The sequence below is a fragment of the Equus asinus genome, chromosome 16 (genome assembly GCF_041296235.1).
Source record: "Equus asinus isolate D_3611 breed Donkey chromosome 16, EquAss-T2T_v2, whole genome shotgun sequence".
NCBI lineage: Eukaryota > Metazoa > Chordata > Mammalia > Perissodactyla > Equidae > Equus > Equus asinus.
In genome coordinates this window covers 41653497-41679603 of record NC_091805.1, presented here as the reverse complement: position 1 = coordinate 41679603, position 26107 = coordinate 41653497, and the positions used below count along the sequence as shown (strand labels likewise).

Genomic DNA, 26107 nt, shown 5'->3' with positions numbered 1-26107 from the left:
CAAAAAAAAAAGTTGGAGAATTCTAAAAGTATCAGTATGAGTCTTGACAAAAACAACATAGACTACTGAGGTAGAAAAAAATGGCCTAAGTCTCAAGATTTTCCATCTGGTAGCCAAGATAGCTGAGGCTCCCTAGCTATCTGATGACCCCTCAGGGCAGCACATTCGAGTTCTGAGTTCAGGTTCTGGCTCTGCAGCTGACTCACGGTGTGATTTCAGGCAAGCCCCTTCATTCCCTAAGCCAATTCCCTTACCCTTTTAATAGGGCTGATAATTGTACTACCTACACTCCAGGTTTGCAGCAAAGATCAAAACCAAAATGAGACGCATATGAAAGAGTTTTGAATGCTCTCAAGTGCTATACCAAATTAAAGCATTGCTAGTACTATTGCAGTGGACAGCCAGGGATAACATTCCTCGCAGCACTGGCAGTAAAGGGATCTAAGGATGGTAGTGCAAATGAAAACACTCACTCCCATCTTCTTGCTGTGAAAACACTTGGCTGGCACTATCTGTCTGTCCCAAAGAACACCCAGGCAGGAGTATACATGGGAATTAACATAACCATGGGGCCTCTGACATGCAAATGATTAAGCATCATAAGCAACATAGGAAGAAAACTGTATGATTCTCGATATCCATTTCCGCAGCCAGTCACAAGCTGAAAGTACTTGAAAACACAAAGGCATAAAGATACTTGCACCCCTATGTTCATCGCAGCATTGTACACAGTGGCCAAGACTTGGAAGCAACCTAGGTGCCCATCAAGGGACGAATGGATAAAGAAGATATGGTATTTATACACGATGGACTACTACTCAGCCATAAGAAATGATGAAATCCGGCCATTTGTGACAACGTGGATGGACCTTGAGGGTAGTTTGCTGAGCGAAATAAGTCAGAGCGAGAAAGTCAAATACCATATGATCTCACTCCTAAGTAGAAGATAAAAACAACAAACACACACATAGCACTGGAGATTGGATTGGTGGTCACCATGGGGAAGGGGGGAGGGGGGAGGGCAAAAGGGGTGATTAGGCTCACATGTGAGGGGATGCACTATAATTAGTTTTTGGGTGGTGGACATGATGTAATCTATACAGAATTCAAAATACATTATGATGTATATCCGAAAATAAAATTAAAAAAAAAAGAAGGATGCCGACTGTCACGAAGTAGAAGGTGCTAGAATCCCAAGGGAATCTTTTTGTTATGCTCTTCACTGGTTCAGGTTCCACAATTTAAATTTTTTGGTTAAGTTAGAGGTTTACAACTTAAAAATGAGAAAGACTGTAGAGTGCATTTAATATGTTTTTTAAGACGCGATTAAAGGGCTATAAGTATTTTTGAAGAAAGATTTAAAACATGCACTATTCTGGATACCAAAGCAAGGTCAAGCTGAAACTTATGCTTCAGGTACAGGAAGGATTTTTTGGATGAAGGCCAGTAACTACTTGCCATCCATCGTTACTCGCAATTGTTGAATAACTACAATGTTCTAGTCATTGTGCCAGGTTCTCTACATTTAAAAAATTTAGTTCTCACAATCCTGTTCTCTAGGCGAGTATTATACTGTCATTTCACAGATGAGAAAATTGAGGCTCAGAAGGTAATCTGCTAAAGTCACACAGCTACCAGTCCAGGATTTGGACTCCATATCTGTGCTCTTTTCATTAAAGAGCATGGCTGTACTGGGATAAAGTGCCATAAGGAACCCGTGGTTGGGGCCGGCCCGGTGTCACAGTGGTTAAGCACATGCGTTCTGCTTCGGAAGCCTGGGGTTCACCAGTTTGGATCCCGGGTGCAGACATGGCACCACTTGGCAAGCCATGCTGTGGTAGGCGTGCTACATATAAAGTACAGGAAGATGGGCATGGATGTTCGCTCAGGGCCAGCCGTCCTCAGCAAAAAGAGGAGGATTGGCAGCAGATGTTAGCTCAGGGCTAATCTTCCTCAAAAAAAAAAAACCAAAGAAAGAAACCTCTGGCACTGTAGGTTGAGCTCAAGAAATAACTAGGGGCTGGCCCGGTGGTGCAGCGGTTAAGTTCACACGTTCCGCCTCTTGGCGGCCCAGGGTTCACCGGTTCAGATCCCAGGTGCGGACATGGCACCACTTGGCATGCCATGCCGTGGGAGGCATCCCACATATAAAGTAGAGGAAGATGGGCACAGATGTTAGCTCAGGGCCAGCCTTCCTCAGCAAAAAGAGGAGGACTGGAAGTAGTTAGCTCAGGGCTAATCTTCCTCAAAAAAAAAAAAAAAAAAGAACTGAAAAGGATTACTGGTGGAATTTATATTCTTATTATAAGAATAGAATAGGGCCAGCCCAGTGGCACAGCGATTAAGTGTGCACGTTGCACTTCGGCGGCCTGGGGTCCGCCGGTTCGGATCCCAGGTGTGGACATGGCACTGCTTGGCAAGCCATGCTGTGGTAGGCGTCCTACATATAAAGTAGAGGAAGATGGGCACAGATGTTAGCTCAGGGCCAGTCTTCTTCAGCAAAAAGAGGAGGATTGGCAGCAGATGTTAGCTCAGGGCTAACCTTTCTCCAAAAAAAAAAAAAAAAGAATAGACTAGACACTGAATGACTTGTATGGCAAGAATCTTACCTTGCTATAGACTGAACGTTTGTGTCCCCCAAAATTCGTATGTTGAAACCTAATCCCCAATGTGATGGTAGTTGGAGATGAGGTCTTTCAGAGGGGACTAGGTCAGGAGGGCAGAGCCCTCATGAATGGGATTAGTGCCTTTATAAAAGAGACCCCAGAGAGCTCCCTCAGGCCCACCCCTTATGAGGACACAGCAAGAAGACTGTCTGTGAACCAGGAAGTGGGCCTTCACCAAACAGTGGATCTGCTGGCACCTTAATCTTGGAGTTCCCAGCCTCCAGACTGTGGGAAATAAATTTCTGTTGTTTATAAGCCATGCAGTCTATGGTATTCCGTCACAGCAGCCCTAACATATGTGAAGACAGAAGATGGACCCACCGATCCTTGAAAGTACCTCTTAGTTCCCTCCTTCTTCCTTCCTTTCTTTTTAAAATAATTTTCTCCCCTTGGTAAGAAATGCAGTATCTCATAGAATTAGACACTCAGTAAGAAATTATGTATTAACTAAGAATAAGATTAGGGGCCAGCCCTGTGGCCAAGTGGTTAAGTTTGCGTGCTCCACTTGGCAGCTCAGGGTTTCACAGGTTTGGATCCCGGGCACTGACCTACATGCTGCTCATCAAGCCATGCTGTGGAGGCATCCCACATATACAATAGAGGAAGATTCGCAGAGATGTTAGCTCAGGGCCAATCTTCCTCAAGCCAAAAAAGGGAGATTAGCAATAGATGTTTGCTCAGGGCCAATTTTACTCACCAAACAACAACAACAGAAAAAACAAGAATAAGATTAAATACCTCTGCTCAAGCTCTCCAGACTGTTTCTCAGTTCTCTTACCTTCATTTTCTCCCCAATCGTCTTGCTGCACAGGTTCTTCAGCTTGTTCAAGTTGTCTGCCCGAAACCTGCCTAAAGAATAAAGAACCCAAGAATATACCAAAGATATGCACATAATTAAGATACCTCCGTCTCCTAACCACGGCTCTTCAGGACTGATCTCAGCCCAGGCCAAAGTGCAGGCAGAGCTCAAGGATCTGTCTCATGAGGCTGTACAGTCTTATGGCTTCAGAGCCCCCAAGTTTAGCTGGCATATATTGGTGACTGCAATAGGGTTCCCCAGCATTTGGTGACAAGGAAAAGGCCATTCTGAGACTGAAATTAAAAAGTATCATAGGGGCTAGCCCAGTGACGCAGCGGTTAAGTGTGCATGTCCCGCTTTGGAGGCCTGAGGTTCCCTGGTTTGGATCCTGGGTGTGGACATGGCACCATTTGGCAAGTCATGCTGTGGCGGGCGTCCCACATATAAAGTAGAGGAAGATGGGCATGGATGTTAGCTCAGGGCCAGTCTTCCTCAGCGAAAAGAGGAAGATTGGCAGCAGATGTTAGCTCAGGGCTGATCTTCCTCAAAAAAAAAAAAAGTATCGTAACCTGGATGATGCCACTGTAGAGTGACACATCCGAGAAACCTGGAAAATACAGTAACATTAACCTGCGCAGTTATCTTAAAATACATTTAAAGAAACTATGTGGTATGTGCCAGAATCTAGAAAGGGGACAGTCATGTTTCTATTCCCACGAACTTGAGTGCTAGAAATAGTTAACGTATTCCCTTTGCTCTGACCGAATGCTCATCTGGCAGCCTTGAGAATAATTTAGTTTCTTATACTTTGGTTTCTTAGGGGAAGATGGTGCACTAATCAGTTACATAGGTATTCCGGCCCAAAGGAACACATTGGTGTTGTGACTCATCAGTCTAAGTCTGATTAGCAAAAGCTGGACCTCTTGAATCTAAGCTTGAGGAGCAATACAGTAAAAATCAAGCTTTTCACAGGTAAAATGATGGCCAGAAATGAGACAGCACCTAGAAATAGCTACTGTTTAAGGTTTCACCAAACTTTAACTAAATCAAATTTAAACTAAACTTTAGCACAAAATGATATAACTACTTTCTCATTCACATTGATTACAGAGATGAGATGAGATTAGTGGCTGCTGGGGTTAGACGGGGGAGGGGAACAGGAACGGACTACAAAGGGCCAGCAAGAGGGATCGCTGTGGGGGTGGAACAGTTCTGCACCTCGAGAGCGGCAGTGGTCACATGAACCTACACCTGAGATAAAATCAGATAGAGCCACACACAAGTGAGTGCCTGCGAAACTGGTGATATCTGAGTAAGGTTTGTGGATTGTGGCAATGCCAAGTTCTTGGTTTTGATATTGTACCAGTTATGTTTGATGTCATCATTGGGGAAACTGGGTGAAGGGCACATGAGACCTCTCTGTACTATTTTTGTAACTTTCTGTAAATCTCTATCTTTTTTTTGGTGAGGAAGATTGACCCTGAGCTAACATGTGTGCCAATCTTCCTCTGTTTTGTATGTGGGACACCACCACAGCATGGCTTCACAAGCAGTGTAGGTCTGCATCCAGGATCTGGACTCGAGAACCCCAGGCCAACAAAGCAGAGCATGTGAACCTAACCACTACACAACCAGGCCGCCCCAAGCTCTATCTATTTTGAAATAAAAAGTTTTTAAAAATTATTTAGTCCCTCCTATTTGCAAGGCCCTATGCTAAGTATTGAAGTGTTGGGAATATAAAAGAAAACACCATGCTAGGTACTGGGAAATAAAAGAAAACAAAATTCAAAAACAATATTAAAGCTGAAGGTTTCAATCAATGAACATAGCATATCTCTTCACTATCTTCAATTTCTCTCAGCAATGTATTGTAGTTTTCAGTGTAGGGATCTTGAATGTCATTTATTAAATATATTTCTATCAGATGCTTTGCAATTGTTATTCACACACAGAAATGTCACTGATTCTGTATATTATATACAGTGATCGTGTTAAATTTATTTAGTTTTAATAGTTCAGATTCTCCATACACAATCAAGTCACCTGCAAATAACGACAGTTTTACTTCTGTTCTGATCTTCTATTTCTTTTCCTTGCCTTATATCATACTGTCTGGAACCTCCAGCAGTGATATTGATTAGAAGTGGTGACAGTAGCCATCCTTGTCTTGTTCCCAACCTTGGAGAGAAAGCGTTCACTATTTCATCATTAAGAATAATGTTAGGGGTCCGGCCCGGTGGCACAGCGGTTAAGTTCGCACGTTCCGCTTTTCGACGGCCTGGGGTTCACCAGTTTGGATCCCAGGCGCGGACATGGCACCGCTGGGCACGCCATGCTGTGGTAGGCGTCCCACATAGAAAGTAAGAGGAAGATGAGCATGGATGTTAGCTCAGGGCCAGTCTTCCTCAGCAAAAGGAGGAAGATTGGCAGTAGTTAGCTCAGGGCTAATCTTCCTCAAGAAAAAAAAAATTAAGATCTGTGCACTTTATTGAAAACATTACATCTCAATGAAAAATAAGTTTTAAAAAGTTGCATATAAAAATAGTATAACTGCCACAACAGAGCCATATTAGATAATATATGGAGAGCACTCAGCAATTGAGGTAGTGCCAAGGGAGCAGAGTTGGGTGGCAAAGGGGGCTGATGGGAGTAGGGGCAGCACCCCGACAGAGAATATTCCAAGAAGAAGCAACAGTGATGGATGTGTGCAAGTGAAGCAGGGTACCTGAGGGTTACTGTAAATATTCAATAAGAACATGATTACCCTTTGAGCTTGTTCCCAACACAGACACAGATGAAAAGAAATTAATCTTGTTAACTTGCTGTTTTCCTGTTTAACTGAGGGGTGGCTGACTCAGGGTCACAAGGATTTATGAGCTTGTTTTGCATATGAAGAATGCCTTTAAGGAATTTATGGTCACTAGATAACCAGCCCCCAGCTGCCAGTTGATACCCAGAAGTCAGACTGCCCAAGGGCTTATCTGGAGTGAAATAAACACACATTTCCCCTTTGTTTCTCTGAAACACCTCTTCCCAAGCCCCTTAGCTCTATAAAGATCCCCTGCTTACTTCTTTTGGGAAGGTGGATTTGAGAGAATCTATCCTCTCACCTTCTTGTTTTGTCGAATTTGAGTAAACCTTTCTTCATCTCCAAGCACTGAGTCTCAGTGATAGGCTTATTGCATGTGGGCCCATGAACTTGAAGTTAAGAGGTCTGAGATCAAAAGAATATACAAGTAGGAGCCGGGCCTGGTGGTGCAGTGGTTAAGTTCACATGTTCCGCTTCGGTAGCCTGAGGTTCACCGGTTCAGATCCCAGGTGCAGACATGGCACTGCTGGGCAAGCCATGCTGTAGTAGGTATCCCACATATAAAAAAAAATAGAGGAAGATGGGCACGGATGTTAGCTCAGGGCCAGTCTTCCTCAGCAAAAAGAGGATTGGCAGCAGATGTTCGCTCAGGGCTAATCTTCCTCAAAAAAAAAAAAAAGTATACAAGTAGCATTACAAGGCTAGAAGAAAGAGTGGAGGGCATCTGTGGGAGAGTGGCAGATGATAAAACCAGGAAGTTAGGTGGGACTTCGTAAATTGTGCTAAGAAATTTGAATTTTTATGCTTTAAGGCTACACTGTGCAATATGGTAGCCATTAGCTATATGTGGTTATTGAGCATTTGAAACATGCCTAGCTTGAATCGAGATGTACTGTAAGTTGTAAAATATACACCACATTTCAAAGATTTATAAAAAAGAGAATGTAAACTAACTCAATAATTTTTTATATTGATTATGTGTTGAAAATACAATTTTTGGGGCATATTGAGTTAAAATATATTACTAAAATTAATTTCATCTGTTTTTCTTGACTTTTTTAAAATTTTTATTTATTTATATATTTTTTTGAGGAAGATTAGCGCTGAGCTAACATCTGATGCCAATCCTCCTCTTTTTGCTGAGGAAGACTGGCCCTGAGCTAACATCCGTGCCCATCTTCCTCTACTTTCTATGTGGGACGCCTACCACAGCATGGCTTGCCAAGCAGTGCCATGTCCGCACCCGGGATCTGAACAGGCGAACCCCGGGCCGCTGAAGCGGAATGTGCACACTTAACCGCTGCAACACTGGGCCGGCCCCTCTTGACATTTTTTGGGCCAGCCCCTCTTGACGTTTTTTAAGTGGCTACAAGAAAATTTACAATTACACGTGTGGCTCACATTATATTTTGTCAGATAGCACTGCTTTTAGGTATGAATGTCACTGCAAAACTTAAGCCTGGAAGTAAAAGGATTAGACTTGCATTCCAAAAAGATCACATCCTAGATGTGGCCCAAGACGAGGTAAAACTGAAAGCAGCTAGAAAGTTATTCTGACAATAAGGGCCTGGCTTCAGATGTGTGCAGTAGGGTTAAGAGGAAATAACAACTTCAATGGATAGTAAAGAGAAATCTCATTCAGGACAGCACTTCTGAGGGGAGGAGAGAATTCCTGTAGTTAGCAGTCGATTTCAAGATACATGGAAATCTACTGGCTTTAGAATAGTCGAGACAAATGCTTCTCATATGCCCAAATGTGTCCTGATTATATTACGCTGAATTAAAAAGAAGAAATCACAGATGGAATCCTTGGAGTTAGAAGAGTTGTGGTATGCTCTGATGTGGTGCTGTATCTCTAAGTTCTGTCAGCCTCCTGGGGTCTTCTACACAGAGTCCCGCCGGCACCTTGGAGGTCTACAGGCAGACAAACAGGTATAGCTGTAATGGAGGGCCTCGTGAAGCCTGCTGTGTCCTCAGTCAGGGAACACGATCTGAGTTCATAACTTGGCTCTAGGTAATAAATGCTTGCTGCAGCTAACGATAGATGTTGCAGATAATGATAACCTCTGATCCGAGATTCAGATATAAAAGAACCTTGATACAAGACCTGTCAATGCCCAGCTTGGGCAGCCAGTAACTTGGAAAAAATCATTAACTCCCTTTGGCTACAAAGAGAACATTGGTAAGGGAGGTCAGGTAGAAAAGAGTCTAATCAATAGATGTGTTGAAAATAAACTACATAAACTACTTTTCATACAGAAAGGCAAGGTGCTCTGAACACAGAAGATATTCATGAATTCAACAAACCTTTGTCCAGGCCTTACCAAGGACCAAGTGCAGTGCTAGGTACTGGATTTATATGTATGCTTGCGTACATGTATATGCTGTATATACATGTATAAGGTAGGTACTGGGACATGGAGATGACCGAAACACAACCTTGTCCCTGAAGAACTCACCCCCTCACCACACACCCACTCGTCAGGTAAGGGACAGAACTTCCTGTGGATGTGTACATTATACACAAGAGACTAGCTAACACATTCAAAGCCATTCAGCACTGGACAATGGCTAGACTGACACAAAAATCTGATACTCCTGACTCAGTAAAACAGTGGCCAGTCTAGTTTTTCCTTCCATTTAATTTAATTCCACTGCAACTCAAGACTTCCGATTCAGGTAGCCGGATCTCACAGTCAAACTACTACATTAGACAGACTGCTGCATACAGAATCAGCTGACAACCCGAGCTAAACACATACTCTCTTGGGGCGCAATACACTTATAAATTTAGGAAAATCAATTTTCCTAATAGAAATCCACCACACGCTCGGACAGCGACTGCCTTTGCAGCGTGCTGTCACAAACCTGGCTCTCAGCTGGTTGCAGACCTATTGCATCAGACAAAACGAAGCACACGTGCTTGACAGCATCGGGCCAATCAGTGCCTACTCCAGTTAATCTAGGCAGAGGTTGATAGGCAAGGGTTCTGTGGTTTTATTTAGCTCCACGAAAGATGCCCGGATCAGTTCCAGGTTCTAGCTCAAATCTGCCAATGTCTTTTCCGGAAAACTGCCACAAACCACAATTAAACAGCCTCAAATTACAAGCTTTTTCTTGCCTCATCTCACCCCTCTCCCCGTGTCTGATCTACAACGGAAAGATTTTTCTCGATCCTTAAAGGTATGCCTACAGGTCAGGGGGACGGCCTTCCCACAGGTTCCGGGATCACTGCTTTTAGCCAGGGGCGGCCTCCAAAGTGCCCAACTGCTTCCAATATGGGTGGAGTGGAAGTATTGCGCTGCAGATGTGACTCACTCTCAGATTCTATCAAAACAGAGGGAGACCACTCTGGCCTTGCTGAAGATGAGAAAAAGACCGGAGACGACCAAAGATAGGGTTAGCAAAGGGGAGACCCCCAACCCTCCCGCCCTGGCTTTCTGCGAGCTACCGGTGTGGCGAGGCTTGACAGCTCTTGGTGCGCATGCGCCCTGCTCCTCCCCAGCCCGAGAAGCAGCGACCGCCGGGAGCACGCGTGGAAGAGAGCTCGCACCGCCCGGCGGAGGAAGAAGTGGGACGGTCCCAGTCTCAGGGTGCGTTTAGGGGACAGAGAGCGCCTCGGAGCCACTGCAACGTGGGAGGAAGCTGTGGCCGCAGGAGCGGTAACGCGATCCGAAAGATGAAACTGGAATTAGGACCCGGGATACGCCGCGCGTCCTGGAACTTACATCGTCGCCACTCGCCGTCCGCCTTCACCAGCTGATCCACTAGTCCCGGGTCCTTGAAGCGCTTCTCCTGCGACTCTCGGATGAGGGCTGGGTCCCCTCCCTTATCCACCCGAAACAAATCCAGATCCAGCACCATGTTTCCTTCACCAGCGCTAACAGTAAGAGAAGTCAGGAACTCACCGCGGCAGTCCGCCTGAGACCGACGCACTGCGCCGGCGCGCTGACCAGCCTTCCCCGCGCAGGCGCAGTGGGCGTGCAAGGGCGCCCCCTCTCGGCCGGAGGCGGCTATGGGCCTCTAGTACTGTGTCAGGGTGTGGCTCTGGCGTTGTCCCGTACTCTGCGTTCTCCCTGCCTCTAGGGGTTCTGATTGCCCCGGAAAAGTGAGTGCCTCAGTTGCTTCCTCGTGTTAAAGGCCAAATCTCAGGCTAGGCAGAGGCCTGCCAAAATGATCACTGGCTCGGAAGCTGGCGCCTCTGGTAGATGCCGGTTTCTCTTGTCGGTGAAAATAATCCATAACCAATCTGTAAATGAAAATTGAGGTGAGTTTATTATGAGCCAGATCTGAGGGCTGGCCTGGTGCCTTCCTTCACCAAGGAAGGGCACCAAAGAAGTGGGGTGCACAGAATGGTTATATACCCTCTTGGAACAAAGAGTGTACATCACATGTGATAGGAATGTCCCTTTTACAAGAGTCACGAGGTTATCTATCTAGCCGGCACAGCACAGCTATTCACACAGCAGGTAGTAGATCTGCTGTCTGGATGGATACAGCTGGTGGCAGGTCTGTTGTCTGGAGCTGGGTGGTCACAGGTGAGTACAGCAATCAGTTCCTAGCCTGGGGAGAGACGCTTATCCTTAGAAATGCCCATGTGGGGGAAGTTGCATGTTTATCTTAAGGCCATTTGCTCCCGTTTTTGGGATATAGCAAATGCTTAAAGCAGATGTACATTGGATGCTCAAAGGCCAGGTCAGGCCCTTTTGGAAAAAAAACACATGGTTAGGCCGAATTAGGTTTACACCAAATGGCTTCCTCATATACTCCAGTATCCTATGGCTTGCTGTTTGTTTGTCACTATCTTACAAGCTTGGATCCTAAGACTGGACCCTCTCTTTGAGCCTCTGCTCTCTTCTCCATCTTGAAACAAGGGTATGACTATGTATTTTAGTCCCTGGATACCTCAACTCAAGATTCCTGCTCTCTTGCCCTAGAGCTAGGATACCTTTCTTAGTCTGATTATTGGGTGAACCAAAATGTTCCTTTACCAACCCTTAAGATCATAGAGTTGGAAAAGTGCAAATGGAATCTTTTAGAGAAACACTTGAGGAAGTTTACCCAAGGGGAAACCATTTAGCAGATTTGAAGGCAGTACAAAGTACTGAGGCCATATCTTGGATCTGTTTGAAAATTCCTTGAACAAAGATTTCTTCCTATGTTCATTTTATAACATTCAGGCTTTTACAGTGAAATATTCTGGTGGCTGATTGGAGCCAAAGTTATCAAAGAATCTCCCTGATAATGAGATTATTAGGAGGATGTGGGGATAGGTGTTCCCCATCCTTCCACCTAACAGAGACTCTAGAGCTCCGCACGAATGCCCCAAAGCTAGCTGTGCTAAGACCTTCTTGGTCTTACACCACTTGCATGTGCACCTGTGATGATGATGTGGCATTGCTTTCCCTACTCCCCAGCAAGCCTCTGCCAAGCCAACTCTTGAGATGTAGGACAGGGCTAACAGTGTGGAGCTGACAAGTGGTGATCCAGAGGGAGGCTTGGAAGGGGGTGGTCTGGGTTTGCCCCTCTAGGTTCCACTTGCCCAGAATGTTAGATCTAAAACCAGTAGACAGGAGGGGTAGGGAGCTGTGGTCTAGGAAGAAAACATATAAGAAGACTGTCCTTGAAGCCTTGGGTTCCTTGGCATCTTCTGAGGGCAAGGCCTGTGGTGGGGATCTGACTGCTTCCCTGTCAGTGAAGGCACTGCCAACTTATTGTCTGCTAAGTTTCAAAACAGTGATGGGTGTTCCTGAGACTGCCCTGGGGCCCAGGCCTCAGGGAGGAGGGCCACTGGGCCAATCCTTTAAGGAGGTCATCAGTATAATTGGAAGGATGACCTTAAAATTCTGGCCTCTCCAAATTTCCTTAGGAATTTTTACTATTAGTCTTATCATCAGATAACAGACATCTTCCTTTAAAATGCTTATGTTGTCTGATGAGTATAACAAACTAACACAATAGCATACTTCATTTATCAGCTTAGAATCGTAGGAGTTTTAGAGCTGGAGGTGACTCTTAGCTATCTGCTAGCCTAATTCCTCTTTTTTTTTTTTTTTTTGCTGAGGAAGATTCACCCTGAGCTAACATCTGTGCCAGTCTTCCTCTATTTTATATGTGGGTCACCACCACAGAGTGGATTCTGATAAGTGGTGTAGGTCTGTGCCTGGGAACCGAACCTGGACCACAAAGCAGAGCACGCAAAACTTAACCACTAGGCCATGGGGCCAGCCCCAGTAGCCTAATAATTCCTAACCATTTCATCACCTTGTCCCCTATGTTTTAAAATATCTTTGTCTGGGCCGGCCCAGTGGCGCAGCGGTTAAGTGCACACGTTCTGCTTTGACAGCCTGGGGTTCATGGGTTCAGATCCCGGGTGTGGACATGGCACTGCTTGGCAAGCCATACTGTAGTAGGCATCCCACATATAAAGTAGAGGAAGATGGGCACGGATGTTAGCTCAGGGCCAGTCTTCCTCAGCAAAAAGAGGAGGATTGGCAGCAGACGTTAGCTCAGGGCTAATCTTCCAAAAATAAATAAATAAATAAAAAATAAAATAAAATATCTTTGTCTAACAAGCATGATTTAAAAAGCAATAACTCATTTTCCCTTCTTATTCATGAGACATATAGGGCTGCCAACTAGCATTTCTGAGTAATTCCTGCCAGAAGCTAACACAAAAACAAAACAAATAAACGTCATCCTTTAGTTATGAAGTGACGGCATGAGGCCATACCACTTTTGGATGTGTGATTTCTGTTAGGCTTTAATGCTGAGAATAGTTTTTGGGTGCTGCATCTGAGGACCCAGGGGTTCAAGGACCCCCAACTGGAAAACCGCTAGGCCAACCCCTTTATCTTCTATAGGAAGAAACTAAGCCCAGGGAGGTTAAGCAATGGAGCCGAAAGCTCAATGCTGGTAAGTGTCTAAAATAGTCTGTTTGGGCTTGTCCCTTTGTTAACATTCCTTAGCAGAAAACAGGGCCTTGAGGAGCTTAGCTAGAAAATGTGGCTTTTTCTCATAGGGCAAGGACCATTGGATATTTACATCTTTATCTCCACAGGACCTAGCCCAGCACCTTACACATGGTGGGTGCTTATTACATCCCCTTGGCTAGGTGAGTTGCAGGGAGTAGGCTGAGGGGTTAGAAGCTTGTGCCAGGATCAGGGAGCAGAATCCTAGGTGAGAAACTGCCTTGGGGGTCCTGGGAAGCTAGGGGGCAGCCCAGAGGGAATAAGTACCTGCAGAGAGGGAGCAAGAAAAGAGGGCAGGGCACCCAGCCATAGATGCCATCCTCAGTTTTCACCAGTTCAGAGCTGGCTTATATGGGAGGGCTCTCTTGGGCCTCACTTTAGCACCTCTTTTTTTTTTTTTTTTTTTTTTTTGGTGAGGAAGAGTGACCCTAAAGTAACATCTGTTGCCAATCCTCCTCTTTTTGCTTGAGGAATACTGGCCCTGAGCTAACACCCATGGCAATCTTCCTCTGTTTTGTATGTGGATCACTGCCACAGCATGGCTTGATGTGTGGTGTTGGTCTGCACCCCACTGAAGTGGAGCGCACTGAACTTAACCACTGTGCGACCTGGCTGGCCCCTCGTACCTCTTTGCATTCCTCTTTTTGTCTTGGATTTGGAGTAGGATTTCTCAGTGTTTGGCAAGCAAGCCCTGTCCTCTCATTCCCCTGCTAGAAGCCTTCAGTGGCTACCTGTTGCCCTCAGGAGAACGTCCAAACATAGCTTGCAAAGCCCTTCGTGGTCTGCCCTCCTACCAGAGCTTCTCTAGCATCTTCCCTCTTTACCTCTTGGCATTCTCTCCTCACACTCCGCATACCTAGCTGCTTGTAGCCCCCTCCTTGCCTCTGTGCCTTTGTACAAGCTCCTTCTATGTGGAACTCCCTTTCCCTCCCCTGTTCCTCCAAACTGGTTAATTCCTCCTTCCTTCTGGAAGCCTTCTCTGATGCCCTCTTCTCCCTGACCGCAGATGGGTTCAGCACCCTTCTAGGTTCCCACAGTACAGTAGCATTTCTCTTTCTCTTTCTGGAGGAACTGACAAGCAAGCTCAAGCTGGCAGCTGCCCACACCCTTCTATCAGAGAGATAGTAACAAAGGAAGTTGATGTTACTGTCCTTGGGCAACCAAGGAAGAACAGTTTAAAAATAGCATGGGTCAGGGGAAAGCTGCCAGGACCTGGGGATGCTTTGATCCTGCCTCTCCCTCTGTTAGAACTGGAGTGAGGTGTCAATTCTCCTACCACACTCCCACCACATCTTACAGGGAATTGCACTTTATGTGGGATTATTAATTTCAGCACTAAAATGGAATTAGTTTATATTCCAAATACTCCTTGAATAGCTCTTCATTTATTCATAAAGTTTTGTATATGCAACCCTACATCAATTTCCTGTCTCTTCAATAGCCATTGTTGCTCTGTGGTTCTTGATTAATTAAATGCTTTCTTTAAGATTTAGACCAAGTCATTAGTATCTTCTTGCCTGGTCACCTGACAATGCGTTTCACTTTGTCGGTGATTGGGAAACTTAAAATCATCCCCACGTTTCCCTGCGTGCCCCCCCGGTTTCACGCTTGGTCAGGTCTGTTGCTTGTTTGATGCACTAGGGCCCTGCACAGTATGTGGCTGAATTCATGTAAGTGAACTGCGTGCTCCCATGTCATCGTCTCTTCACTGTTGTACACCACATTACTGAATCTGTTGGAGACGCAGCTTCTCCATCTGCTGTAATGGGGCTGGGACCTACCTTTAAGGCTGTTCTGAGAACTAGTGGGCAATGCTGTGAAACTACCTAGTGCAGGCTTGACACATAGAGAAGCCAAATTAACATGAGTTTCCTTTCCTGCTGTCCTACTTAAGAGTTTAGACTTTATCCTACAAGCAGGAGTGATATTTAAAACATTTAACCACCCTTACAACCCAGGTACCACTCAGTCAAAACAGATGTGAGTCACAACCAACCAGCTGAGGGGGATTCTTTGCAGGGGATCGAGTGCCCTCAACTAGAGTGAAGGAAGGACTGGAGCAGGAAGATCCAGCTACTCTGGGAAAAGGTCAGTCCTTGATGTTCCCTAGGATTTTATCCGCACCTAGTCTATTATCATCCGCCTCACACCCAAAGCAGCTAATTTTGCTTGTATTTGTGGACACATTGTTGTGTTGCTGGCCTCAATGCCACCTGAGAGAAAACTGAACTGGAAGGGAAGGGAACTAACATGCTAAGATCTTATGTGTTATCTCTTTTGATCCTCATCCGATCTTGGGAGGTAAGGTATCATTAGCTGCATTTTATTATTGTGGAAACTGAGCCTTTGGCTGTTGGCTGATTCCTCAATAGGTGGTAAGAGGCTTCTAGCCTGGGTCTGTATTGTTCCAGAGTGTGCTCTTTTCTGTCACTCTGGGGTTCCAGAATCTTTCTCATCTTCAGTGTAAGTGTCAAAGACACTTACCATTTCTCGCTCACCCATCCAGTGACCCAACCCATGTTCAAGGAGAACAACTCGAAAGATATGTTTTTATTTCACACAAAAAAGAATGACATGCAAGTCCCATCCCCTAACAAACTACTCTTGGAGTACAGAGTAAAAAGGATATCCAATCAGTCTTGATGAGATAAAGTTTGGTTTCACAAAGCTGAAAAATCCATTACAAAGTCTCTGTTGTATAAATATAGTCAGTCTTATCTTTAATGTAAAGTCAGACCAAAAAAAAAGTTTTGTTGGCATAAGAAATCCCCTGGTCCTTGAAAACACAATCTTCATTTGTATTCCCAGCCAAAGGCAGGTGGTGCCTACATGATGAGAGTTAGTTGTGTGTTCTAGGACTCCAGGTAACCAAATAGGATGTAAATAGTTTATCTCCTGAGCCCACATGTCCTCCCCCAGTAGCTTGTGCAAACCACCATAGCCTAAGTTCAAGGGCTAAAGGCTTTTCCCATATAAAATCTAACATGTGTCTGTTCTGAAATTGATTGTGGTGATGGATGCACAATTCTGTGAATACACTAAAACCCATTGAATTGTACGTTTAAAGTGAGCAAATTGTATGGGATGTTAATTATATCTCTCTAACAGAGCTGTTAAAAAATATCTAACATGTGTCTAAGATGCTAAAGGAGCAACAGGTGACCCGGATAGCATAACTCAGGAGTTCCTGGCAGGACACAGGGAAGATCTGTAGAAGTTGGTACACTACGGAATAGTGAAAAGAAGATCCCTAAGGTTTTATGACTAAGTCAGTGGAGTTTGAGGTTGCTCTGGGGGCAGTCCACAATAAAGTCAACAGAATAATGTACTAAGTACCTTCTGTAGCCTTTGTCACAAAAGAAAGTTATTTGGTGGGAAAGCAGATGCCCAAGGTGTTGCTGAGACTACAGAAAATTTTAGGCTGGAGCTCACGAGCTAGCTATCTACATCCATTGGGAGGAATTCCCACATAGCCACAGGTTCTGAGAGCCTGACTCCCACAGGAGGAGGGAGAATTTGGATGCCAAAGAAAAGCTTCTAGATTTATTGAACCAAAGGGACTGCCTGCCCTCAGTGATCTGTCGTTGGCCCGAAGTTATAGCAGGGCTCCAGTTCTCAGTGACCTTTTTGTAAGACCACTACTAGGGCAGCAATGGCTAATCAGGATCAGCAAACAGTTTTGTGGCAGACAAACCACTTAGAAATGCCATCTCCTTTCTATACCTACCATCTGGTCACCAAATGGCCATTTGAGAAAGGAGACAGGCACAAATCATGGGCCACTGGGCCCTTGACCAAGAGATAGTCAGTGAGGGAGAATTGTTAGTAGTTGAAAGAAAAAGGGAATTTAAACCCTCGCTCTGGTTTTACCATTCTAGTTACTTAAAGCTCATCGATCACACTTGGTGTAAAAGTGGAGAACAGGGGCACAGAGGACACTCTCTTTACTCACCTTTCAAGAGGGTGCTGCCAGAAATTGGGGCCAGACGTCTTTTTAGTTTTTTAGCACACAAAGGAAATGGGAACAGGAAAAAGGAAAGTGCAAAGTGTCCCTGTTTGGTGAACACCTTGTTCAACTCCTCTAGTCTTTCCTCTTTGAAGACTGATCTGATTCTGCAGCTGGGGTATGGGCTGGGAGTCAATTCCTTTTTTGGCTAGCCTGGAAGCTGTTTATTCTGTGGCTGAGCAGGTGAGGTAAGCTCAGAAGCAGACATCATGGCCATCTCAGGTCTACTCCAGTAAGGCCGCATTAAAACCTTGGCCTTGGGGGCTGACCCTGTGACCAGTGGTTAGGTTCAGCATGCTCCACTTTGGCAGCGTGGATTTGGTTCCCAGGCACAAACCTATACCACTCGTCAGCAGCCATGCTGTGGTGGTGAACCACATACAAAATAGAGGAAGATTGGCACAGATGTTAGCTCAGGGCGAATCTTCCTCAGCAAAAAAACCCAAAACAAAACCTTGGCCTCCTTGTGTTCTTTCAAAATATGATACCCCTATTCCATGACATGGCCCAAGCCTCTAGGAATGGGGACTCAAGAACGGGGAATTTCCCTCACTGGCAGGGTGTGTCATCTCTGTGTATAAGAGCAGACAGAGAACGAGGCGAGAACATCAGGGTTTGGGGCTTACCTGGTTCTCTATAGTGTCACAGGGAGATAGTGGGAGGTAAAAAAAAAAAAAAAAAAAATGGAGACAAGAGACCCACTAGAGCTTTGGGCCCTTTCTTGATGAACTTTTCCCTTCGGCTCCAGTGAGAATATTTATCGCTTACTTAAGAAAAGGAAATGAAGTACCTAGTTTATTTTATTTATTTACTTTTTTTGAGAAAGATTAGCCCTGAGCTAACATCCGCTGCCAATCCTCCTCTTTTTGCTGAGGAAGACTGGCCCTGAGCTAACATTGTGCCCATCTTCTTCTACTTTCTATGTGGGACGCCTTCCACAGCATGGCGTGCCAAGCAGTGCCATGTCCGCACCTGGGATCCAAACCTGCAAACTCCGGGCTGTCGCGGCAGAACGTGCAAACTTAACTACTGCGCCACGGGGCTGGCCCCTAAAGTACCTAGTTTAAAAAATAAAACAAAACAAAAGCTTCTAGGGCCAGCCCCGTGGCCCCGTGGTTAAGTTTGCTCACTCCACTTTGGTGGCCCAGGGTTCGCTGGTTTGGATCCTGGGTGCGGACATAGCACCACTCATCAGGCCATGCTGTGGCAGCATTCCAGATAGAAGAACTAGAATGTCTTACAACTAGGACATACAGCTATATACTGGGGCTTTGGGGAGAAAAGAAAAAAAAGGAAGATTGGCAACAGATGTTAGCTGAGGGCCAGTCTTCCTAAAACAAACAAACAAAAGCTTCCTTATTGCGTCTCTTTGTGCTTATCAAGCCTTTTCTTACCCAGGCCTTACTCCCCTGGCCCTTGGCCTATCCGTTACACTCAGTTTGAGCTGGTTTTCCGGGAGAGATGAATTCAGGCTACCATGAAGACGGTCCACTGGGAATGCCAAGCCCGTCCTCACCCAGCTTCTCTCCTAAAGAGACCATGAGCCGGGGGCATATGATCAGGGAAACTGCCAGCTGCTTCTGCCCTGCAATAGGAGGACAGAGGAAGTAGTTTCTATATGTAGGAAGAGAGAAATATTTTCATTCCAGAGTTGTAAGCACTATGAGCAGGTGAAGCTATGGCTCCGGCGGCTGAGCCACTTGGAGAAACAAGATGCAGGCAAGGGAGTAATATACAAACAGAGTGTGGGTATATTTGGCAGGTTTGACGCAAGCAGAAAGGAGGGCTTGGGTACTCTGTAAAAAAACAAAAATCTGAAATTCAAACTTCTTCTGATAAGGCCACAATGAAGAGATTTCCAGCAGTGGGTGTTGCAGGAAGCTGGCACCCAGATCGCTACAGGCCTGCTAGGTGACGTGCCAAGGCGAGGAGGCAGGTGAGGCAGGGCAGTGCCTCTCACAGGTCCATGTCCGGGCCTCCTGAGGATGTCTTCAGTGGCACCGAGTCAAATCCATCAGGAGTCCTCTGAAAGAGAGATGGTGACAGGAGCTGGCTGCTGCACAGGGGCAAGTTTGGAGAACAAAGGAGAGAAATGGAAAATAGGTGACAGAAAGAACCCTTATGGAATTTCTGCTTTCAGGGGCTTGGTGGAAACACAGACATAAGATACCCTCTATTCTTGCTCCCTTCATTCAGTCAGAGGATAAGAAAAATCTCTAAAACCCCCTGCTTTGCATCTTTGCTGTTGTGAGGACTCAAGGGTCCCAGGGTGAATTGTTCTCCCATGGGTAAAAAATGCCCCCCAAGATCTAAGGAGGTCAAGGGAGTCAGCCTGGTAGGCCAGCAGAAAGGGAACGAGAGTCAGCAATCTAATCACCTATCCACCTTCCTTTCCTCACCATCCCTCAGCCCTCTCCTCCCCTCTTCCCTCCCTCCCCACCCACACCTGTTTGGATGAACTGGTTCAGGGCAGTGAGGTGTGGGTGCTGGCAGAGTGGGGCTGCAGAGGGCTGTGGCCCTGGAGGAGTTGCCTGCATGCTCTCTGCTGGCCCCACCCCCAGCGACAGTGATGTCTGTATTGCATTTATGAGCTTCAAACTCACTCACCCACCTACACAGAGCCAACTCTTCCAGCTCAGAATTGCTCAGTGGTGAACAGCTTCGACTTAGCTATGACTCAGCCCCCAAAGGACAGGGCCCAGACATCTGGGGGACAGCACCCTCCAGTGGTCAAAGGAGAGCCTCACTTCTTGCAGAAGTTGATCCTAAAGATCACCTCTTCCCCTCCCTCCAAAAAAAAGGGAAATGATTCTTACAACATGGATGGTTCAGTACTCCTTCTGGAAGTTAAAAGGCCCAAACAGTCCATCAACTGGAGTGCATGTTGGGAGAGAAGGAGCCTGGTCAAGAGCAGCCCTGGGCCCCAGGGGAAAGAGTATTGGTGTGGAAATACAGAAGGCAGAAGCCAGGATTTTCAGGGTGGAGGGAAACAATAGTGTGGAGGGTGGGGAGCAGAGTAGTGGTCCCTGAACAGTGTGGGGCCATTCAGGGGCCTAGGACTGGTGTCTTCTCCAGCCCTCCAGGCTGACCTCAGTGCACTGGTCAGGCTCCCTACCTTGGAGGTAAATGATTTGATCTTCCCAAAGAGTGACTTCTTGCTGGTAAAGATGAGGTCATCCTCCACATCCTCGCCTTCCATGATGGCACAGCTGTCGGCTGCTGGCAGGTCACAGTCCTTGAGGGTGGCGTTCATCACCAGCTTGGAGTACTTGTACTCCAGCCTGTGAAACGGGATGGGAAAGACAAGACACCAAAGTGTGGAATAAGAGGGAAAGGGGGAAGGAGGCTGGGCTATAAACAGTATTCCCATACCATGGCTAAGGAAACTGAACGAAGCATAGCAAAATGGTGTTGGGCTGGGCATAGAGCTAAGGAATCCTGGCTCCTAGGTCAGTGATCTTTTTCCCTTAAGGCTGGGCTGTTTCTGTGATCTTAAAGCTTAATGGAAATATGAGAATGGTAAAGTCATCATTTTTATTATTAACAGTTACAAATCAAAGATATTCTTTGTTTTTCTTTTGGGAATCTAGTAGCCATTTGTAGACTGCCATGTGGTACCTTCTCTCTTCAGGAGCCAGGATAAACAAGGCATACACTGGAAAAGTGGCTCAGCAAGTGGCCAGAGTCATGGGGTCGGTGGCCAACTTCAGAGAAAAGCCCCATGAATTTATACTCTCAGATGTTCTCCTCCCAGCTCAGTGGTCCAACCCTGTCCATCCCCAAACTCCAAGACCCCAGGATGTACTTTTGATTCTTTTTCCAAAAGTAACAGGTCAAGACGGTGAGCAGGATGGCAGTGCAGGTGCCTGCAGAGATGCCTACTTTCAGCCAGAAATCTATCGTTTTGCAGATGGTGACTCTCTGCTCGGGCAGGGAGATGCCACCCATGCATAGCTTTGGTTCTCGCCACACGTAAGTAGTCTTCTGTTGGAAAGAAAAACAAGGGACTCTGATATCACATTCCCTCCTCTCCTGGGAAGCCCCCAAGCACAGAAACCTACCTGGATCCCAGCCACACAGCTGCTGACGATAGTGTGGTAGTCAGCAGCCGAGCAGAGCGGGCAAGCGGCCACACTCTCCCACAGGAAGTGGAAGTTACAGCCATCGCAGGTCCCATCAGAGCAAGTGCTGGCAAGGCAGAAAGGAGACTTGAGTGCTCACTTGCTGGACTGGAGGGGAAGATCTGGTTGGAATCCTGTCATCTCATAGCTTCCCTGATCCATTCTCTCCTTGCCAAACTGTTAGCTCCACCAGGATCCTTCCAACTAGTCCTTAACACAGGTTTTGCTCTCCAGTTTCCCTGATGATAAGAGGCCTTCCCAGCCTCCACCAGACTTCCCATCCTCTGCCCATTTGCTTCCGCTGACATCAGATGAGAGCTAAGGTAAGGTGTCTGAGCTCTAGTGTGGCTGCCCAACCAAGCCATCAGAGGCTCCTGTTCTCCCCATGGGCATGTGACATTTTGCAAAAGCCACTTCGCTGTGGCTTCCTGGGGGTGGGGTTCAGGAATGGGCTTCAGGTCATGGACATCTGCTATGTACTTTACTGTGCAGTTTCTAGAACAAGAAGAGTGATCTTACATTTTGACACCACTGCTGGGCCAAAACATCCTGCTTTGCCCCCCATCTCCCTGATTGGTTTTTGCTCAGGAGCAGCATCTCCCAAACCATCTTCTTCAAGACCCTAGCGCCTCTCACTATGTTAGTTGGTGTTATGTGAGAAAAAAAAAAAAACGGAGGTGAGTGGGGCCAGTGGCGAGTGTTTAAGCTCAGGTGCTCCACCTCAGCAGCCCGGGGTTTCTGATTTAGTGCACTCAGCTATTAAACTCAGAATTGGGTCTTTTAGTTGTGGAGAGATTCCTAGGATTCCCTAAACCTTTCCCGATCCTTTTTTTTTTTTTTCTTTTTTGAGGAAGATTAGCCCTGAGCTAACTGCAGCCAATCTTCCTCTTTTCGCTGAGGAAGACTGGCCCTGAGCTAACATCTGTGCCCATCTCCCTCTACTTTATATGTGGGACGCCTACCACAGCATGGCATGCCAAGCAGGGCCATGTCTGCACCTGGGATCCGAACCGGTGAACCCCAGGCCGCTGGCACGGAATGTGTGCACTTTAACCGCTGTGCCACCGGGCCGGCCCCTCCCAATCCTAATAATAGCAAGTACATGCCAGACACCATGAGAAGTTCTCAAATCTCATTTATCCTTTCAATAAATTCCTGAGGAAACTTATCATTATCTGAATTTATAGATAAGAAAAAAAGAAGAAGAGATAAGATAGGAAATAGAGAAGTTAAGAAATGTATCCATGATAGCATAGCTGGTAAGCGGAGGAGATGAATCAAATGTGGCTCTCAGCCCCAGCAGTTAGCCACTTTGCTATGCAGCTGCCCACGTAATGGTCTGGGAATGTGAAGGTAGCTTTAACTCTTCCTTCTGCTCATTCCCCTTTTTGTGTGTGTGTGTGAGGAAGATTCGCCCTGAGATAACATCCATTGCCAATCCTCCTTTTTTTTTGCTTGAGGAAGATTAGCCCTGAGCTAACATCTATGCTAATCTTCCTCTACTTTGTATGCGGATGCCTCCACAGCACGGCTGATGGATGAGTGGAGTAGGTCTGCACCTGGGATCCAAACTTGTGAACCTGGGCCAGCGAAGTGGAGTGCGTGGAACTTTAACCACTCGGCCATGGGACCGGCCCCTCTGCCTCATTCTTGACATCTAAATAGTGAGGGTTTGGAGCCATGACTGTGTCCCTAAGAGCCCATTAATGGACCTCAGACTGTTGTCTCTTTTTCCCTTTTTCAGTAATCTTTGGCTCTGAGGATAGAGTGAGTCCAAGGAAGGGAGACTTTGTTACGTCCCTTTACCTTGGCAGTGACAGACTTCCAGGGACAGATTTTAGTGGACTACATCTGACGCGGATGGTGGTTGATCTCCCAGAACTGCAGGACTGGGTGACATCATTGGACCTGCAGAGAAAGCCAGCCCCCACAGGAGAATGAGTCACTCATCTGTGCCACTAAGTGAAGTCAACATGGAACGATTCCCTTGCTGGGGAAGTCAGGACTTGGGCTCTAGCCTGACGCATAAGAGTGCACAGGCCTTGGTTTACACACGGAGAGAGTGGGGATCAGGAGATCTGGTCAAGCGGAAATGCACTGGTCTAGGAAAGGTTAGCATGTACACAACACTGGAGTCTCCCCAGGCAGGAAGGGAAATCAGCCACAGATCATCCAATATTTCTCCCCGCCTCCAGGGGCAGACCTGCCCCAGTAATACCCAAGAAGCTGCCATCAGGGAACTCCCAGTCTTTAGCTATCATTGCTGGGCAGATCTGCTAGACCGTGGATGTGTTCTGGCTTGATAAGCAGTGGGTGGCTGGGGAGGGAGGGATGCAACAGAAATTGTGGAGGACCCCTAAGTTTCACTTGCATTAGCCTGGCCTCTCATTTTCACCTATAAAAGAAGATCACGTCCGGTATTCCCAAGGACTCCGGGTGGAAAAGTTCAGCTGGGGAGGTGATTCCATCGAGAGTCATATCTGTTGTCACCCCTGCCAAATTAGAGCTCCTAGTTAGTTCCCACTAGCAGCATTAGCTGGCAACCACTTCCATTCTTTTAATACCTGTCCACATGCAACCTTCCTTCATCTCATCACAAGGCCAAGTGGCTCATGAAAGGGTGAACCAAAGGTTTGTCAGAGGCCCAGGGGCACTTGGCACCCAAGATGGAATAGAAAACAGAGGTAAAGAGGTTGGGCCCTTCATCTGGGGCCTTCTACCTTGGAGCCTGGTAGCCTCACGCTCTCTTACACACATACTAATTCAAACAGGCTGGAGCAGCTGGGTTACTCACCAATGAGTCGATCAGCGAGGCTGACAGGCTGCGAGGACACTCCGGCCTTGTAGCCTGTCACCTCTGGGGGAATGATGACCGCCTGGCAGATGTAGGCTGTGATGGATTTGGAGAAACCTGACTCACCCTCAGGAATCCGGAGGTCAGTGACATTGTCGGTGCACACAGACATTTTCTTACCCTGGGCAGGGGGATGTGGGGAGGAAGAAGTGGGAAGGAGTGGTGGTCACAGAAGAACTCCCAAAAGGGAAGAGGGAACAGTATTTTTACATCTAAAGCTTCAGCTTTCCAATGATACGTTGCAATGGAATGATTTATCCCATTTCTAATTACAAGACAGGTTAAAAAAAAATAGTAAAGAATAAGGCCTAGATGTCCTGACTTCTGGAACTCTGGCCCAGAGATCCCCAGTCTTTTTGTTTCTTTGGCATCACCTGGGAGCCTTATGTGAGCAGGGTTGCGATGGTGGCATTTGGAGATCTAATCTACCAGCCCACCGCTTAAGGGTCTTCCTTATCCTAGTCAGTTTTCTAGGCAGATACTGAAATATGTAAGTGATCCCATGAAATTTATTTCAACATCTGGCCTGGTTCACATTCGCCCTCTGTGTCTCCCTTGGTGTGTGATTCCACCACGCTTGTCCTGGAAGCACTTTCCAGACAGTGACTCCTGGGGGTTAAAACAGACTCCATAACCAGCCCCTTCCCTGCCTGGAGGTAGGACGTCTTAGGACCAATTGGAACCTATTCCGTTAAAAAAATATTGGGGACCGGCCCAGGGTCCCGGGGTCCGCCGATTCAGATCCCAGGTGCAGACATGGCACCGCTTGGCAAGCCATGCTGGCAGGCGTCCCACAGAGAAAGTAGAGGAAGATGGGCACAATGTTAGCTCAGGGCCAGTCTTCCTCAGCAAAAAGAGGAGGATTGGCAGCAGATGTTAGCTCAGGGCTAACCTTCCTCAAAAAAAAGAAGAAGGAAGACTTCATGTTACACTAAAAAAGGTGGGGGCTGGCCCCGGGGCTGAGTTGTTAAGTTTGCAGCTCCGCTTCGGCGGCCTGGGGTTTTGCTGGTTCAGATCCTGGGCTCGGAGATGGTACTGCTCATTGGGCCATGTTGAGGTGGTGTCCTACATGCCACAACTAGAAGGACCCACAACTAAAAATTACACAACTGTGTGCTGGGGGGGATTTGGGGAGAAAGAGAAAAAAAAAAGCAGGAAAAAAAAGATTGGCAACAGTTGTTAGTTCAGTTGCCAATCTTTAAAAGAAAAATATTTATCAAGGGAAGAAAGTTTGCTTCTCCTCCAGTCTTTAACAGCCCAAACCACATAGAACTCGGGAAGACAGTAGGAATTGAGACCCCTTCTTCCCTGAGACTTTGTATAGAGGAAATATTGAGATATTGTTCCTTCAAAATTGTTAAATTTATGAAATATCAATATATAACTTGTTTGCTAATACAAAATCATTTGTTCAATATTTTAAATTCAAGTGGACTAAGCATTTAGAATGTAGGATTTTCAATATCATAAATTTTATTACAAATGGAGTTAAATTGCTAAATCTGGTATCTCAATTTATTTTATTTTATTTTACTTATTTTTTTTTTTTAGGAAGATTAGCTCTGAGCTAACTGCTGCCAATCCTCCTCTTTTTGCTGAGGAAGACTGGCCCTGAGCTAACATCCGTGCCCATCTTCCTCTGCTTTCTATGTGGGACGCCTACCACAGCATGGCTTGCCAACTCATGCCATGTCCACACCCAGGATCCGAACTGGCGAACCCCGGGCCTCCAAGAAGCAGAACGTGTGAACTTAATCGCTGCACCACCAAGCCAGCCCCTCACTTTATTTTAGATTGTAATTTCTCGACTGTAAGAAATAAAGAATATGAGAACAGGAAGAAACCTTTACATTATAATAAAACGGCGTTATTTTGTCTTTG

At 46.3% G+C, this 26107-nt stretch overlaps 2 protein-coding genes and 1 long non-coding RNA gene across 7 annotated transcripts in view; 1 reads left to right on the top strand and 2 right to left on the bottom strand.

Annotated features, from left to right (window-relative positions):
• SARS1 (seryl-tRNA synthetase 1) overlaps window positions 1-10270 on the bottom strand; it is a 22003-nt gene extending 11733 nt beyond the window's left edge. The window contains exons 1-2 of one of the 2 annotated variants that reach the window (XM_014835215.3): window positions 10003-10270; window positions 3445-3515 (exon numbers count right to left, since the gene is read on the bottom strand). In XM_014835215.3, the coding sequence (XP_014690701.1) occupies window positions 3445-3515; window positions 10003-10138 (207 nt within the window). In that variant the 5' untranslated portion in view covers window positions 10139-10270. The remainder of the gene's footprint in view (window positions 1-3444; window positions 3516-10002) is intronic. The other variant, XM_014835214.3, reaches the window with a different exon arrangement.
• LOC123277630 (uncharacterized) lies at window positions 9778-26107 on the top strand. 2 transcript variants are annotated; one of them, XR_011494884.1, is made up of 5 exons: window positions 9778-10382; window positions 20883-21695; window positions 23117-23483; window positions 24144-24308; window positions 25778-26107. It is a non-coding gene; the product is annotated as an uncharacterized lncRNA (long non-coding RNA). The 2 variants fall into 2 exon arrangements; XR_011494883.1 differs by having other exon boundaries at window positions 10284-10541.
• ELAPOR1 (endosome-lysosome associated apoptosis and autophagy regulator 1) overlaps window positions 18980-26107 on the bottom strand; it is a 69849-nt gene continuing 62721 nt past the window's right edge. Inside the window, exons 16-23 of one of the 3 annotated variants that reach the window (XM_014835163.3) lie at window positions 24167-24347; window positions 23768-23864; window positions 23179-23280; window positions 21313-21439; window positions 21057-21235; window positions 20367-20532; window positions 20068-20123; window positions 18980-19307 (exon numbers count right to left, since the gene is read on the bottom strand). In XM_014835163.3, coding sequence (XP_014690649.3) covers window positions 19208-19307; window positions 20068-20123; window positions 20367-20532; window positions 21057-21235; window positions 21313-21439; window positions 23179-23280; window positions 23768-23864; window positions 24167-24347 — 1008 coding nt within the window. In that variant the 3' untranslated portion in view covers window positions 18980-19207. The remainder of the gene's footprint in view (window positions 19308-20067; window positions 20124-20366; window positions 20533-21056; window positions 21236-21312; window positions 21440-23178; window positions 23281-23767; window positions 23865-24166; window positions 24348-26107) is intronic. The other 2 variants (XM_014835164.3, XM_014835166.3) reach the window with 2 other exon arrangements.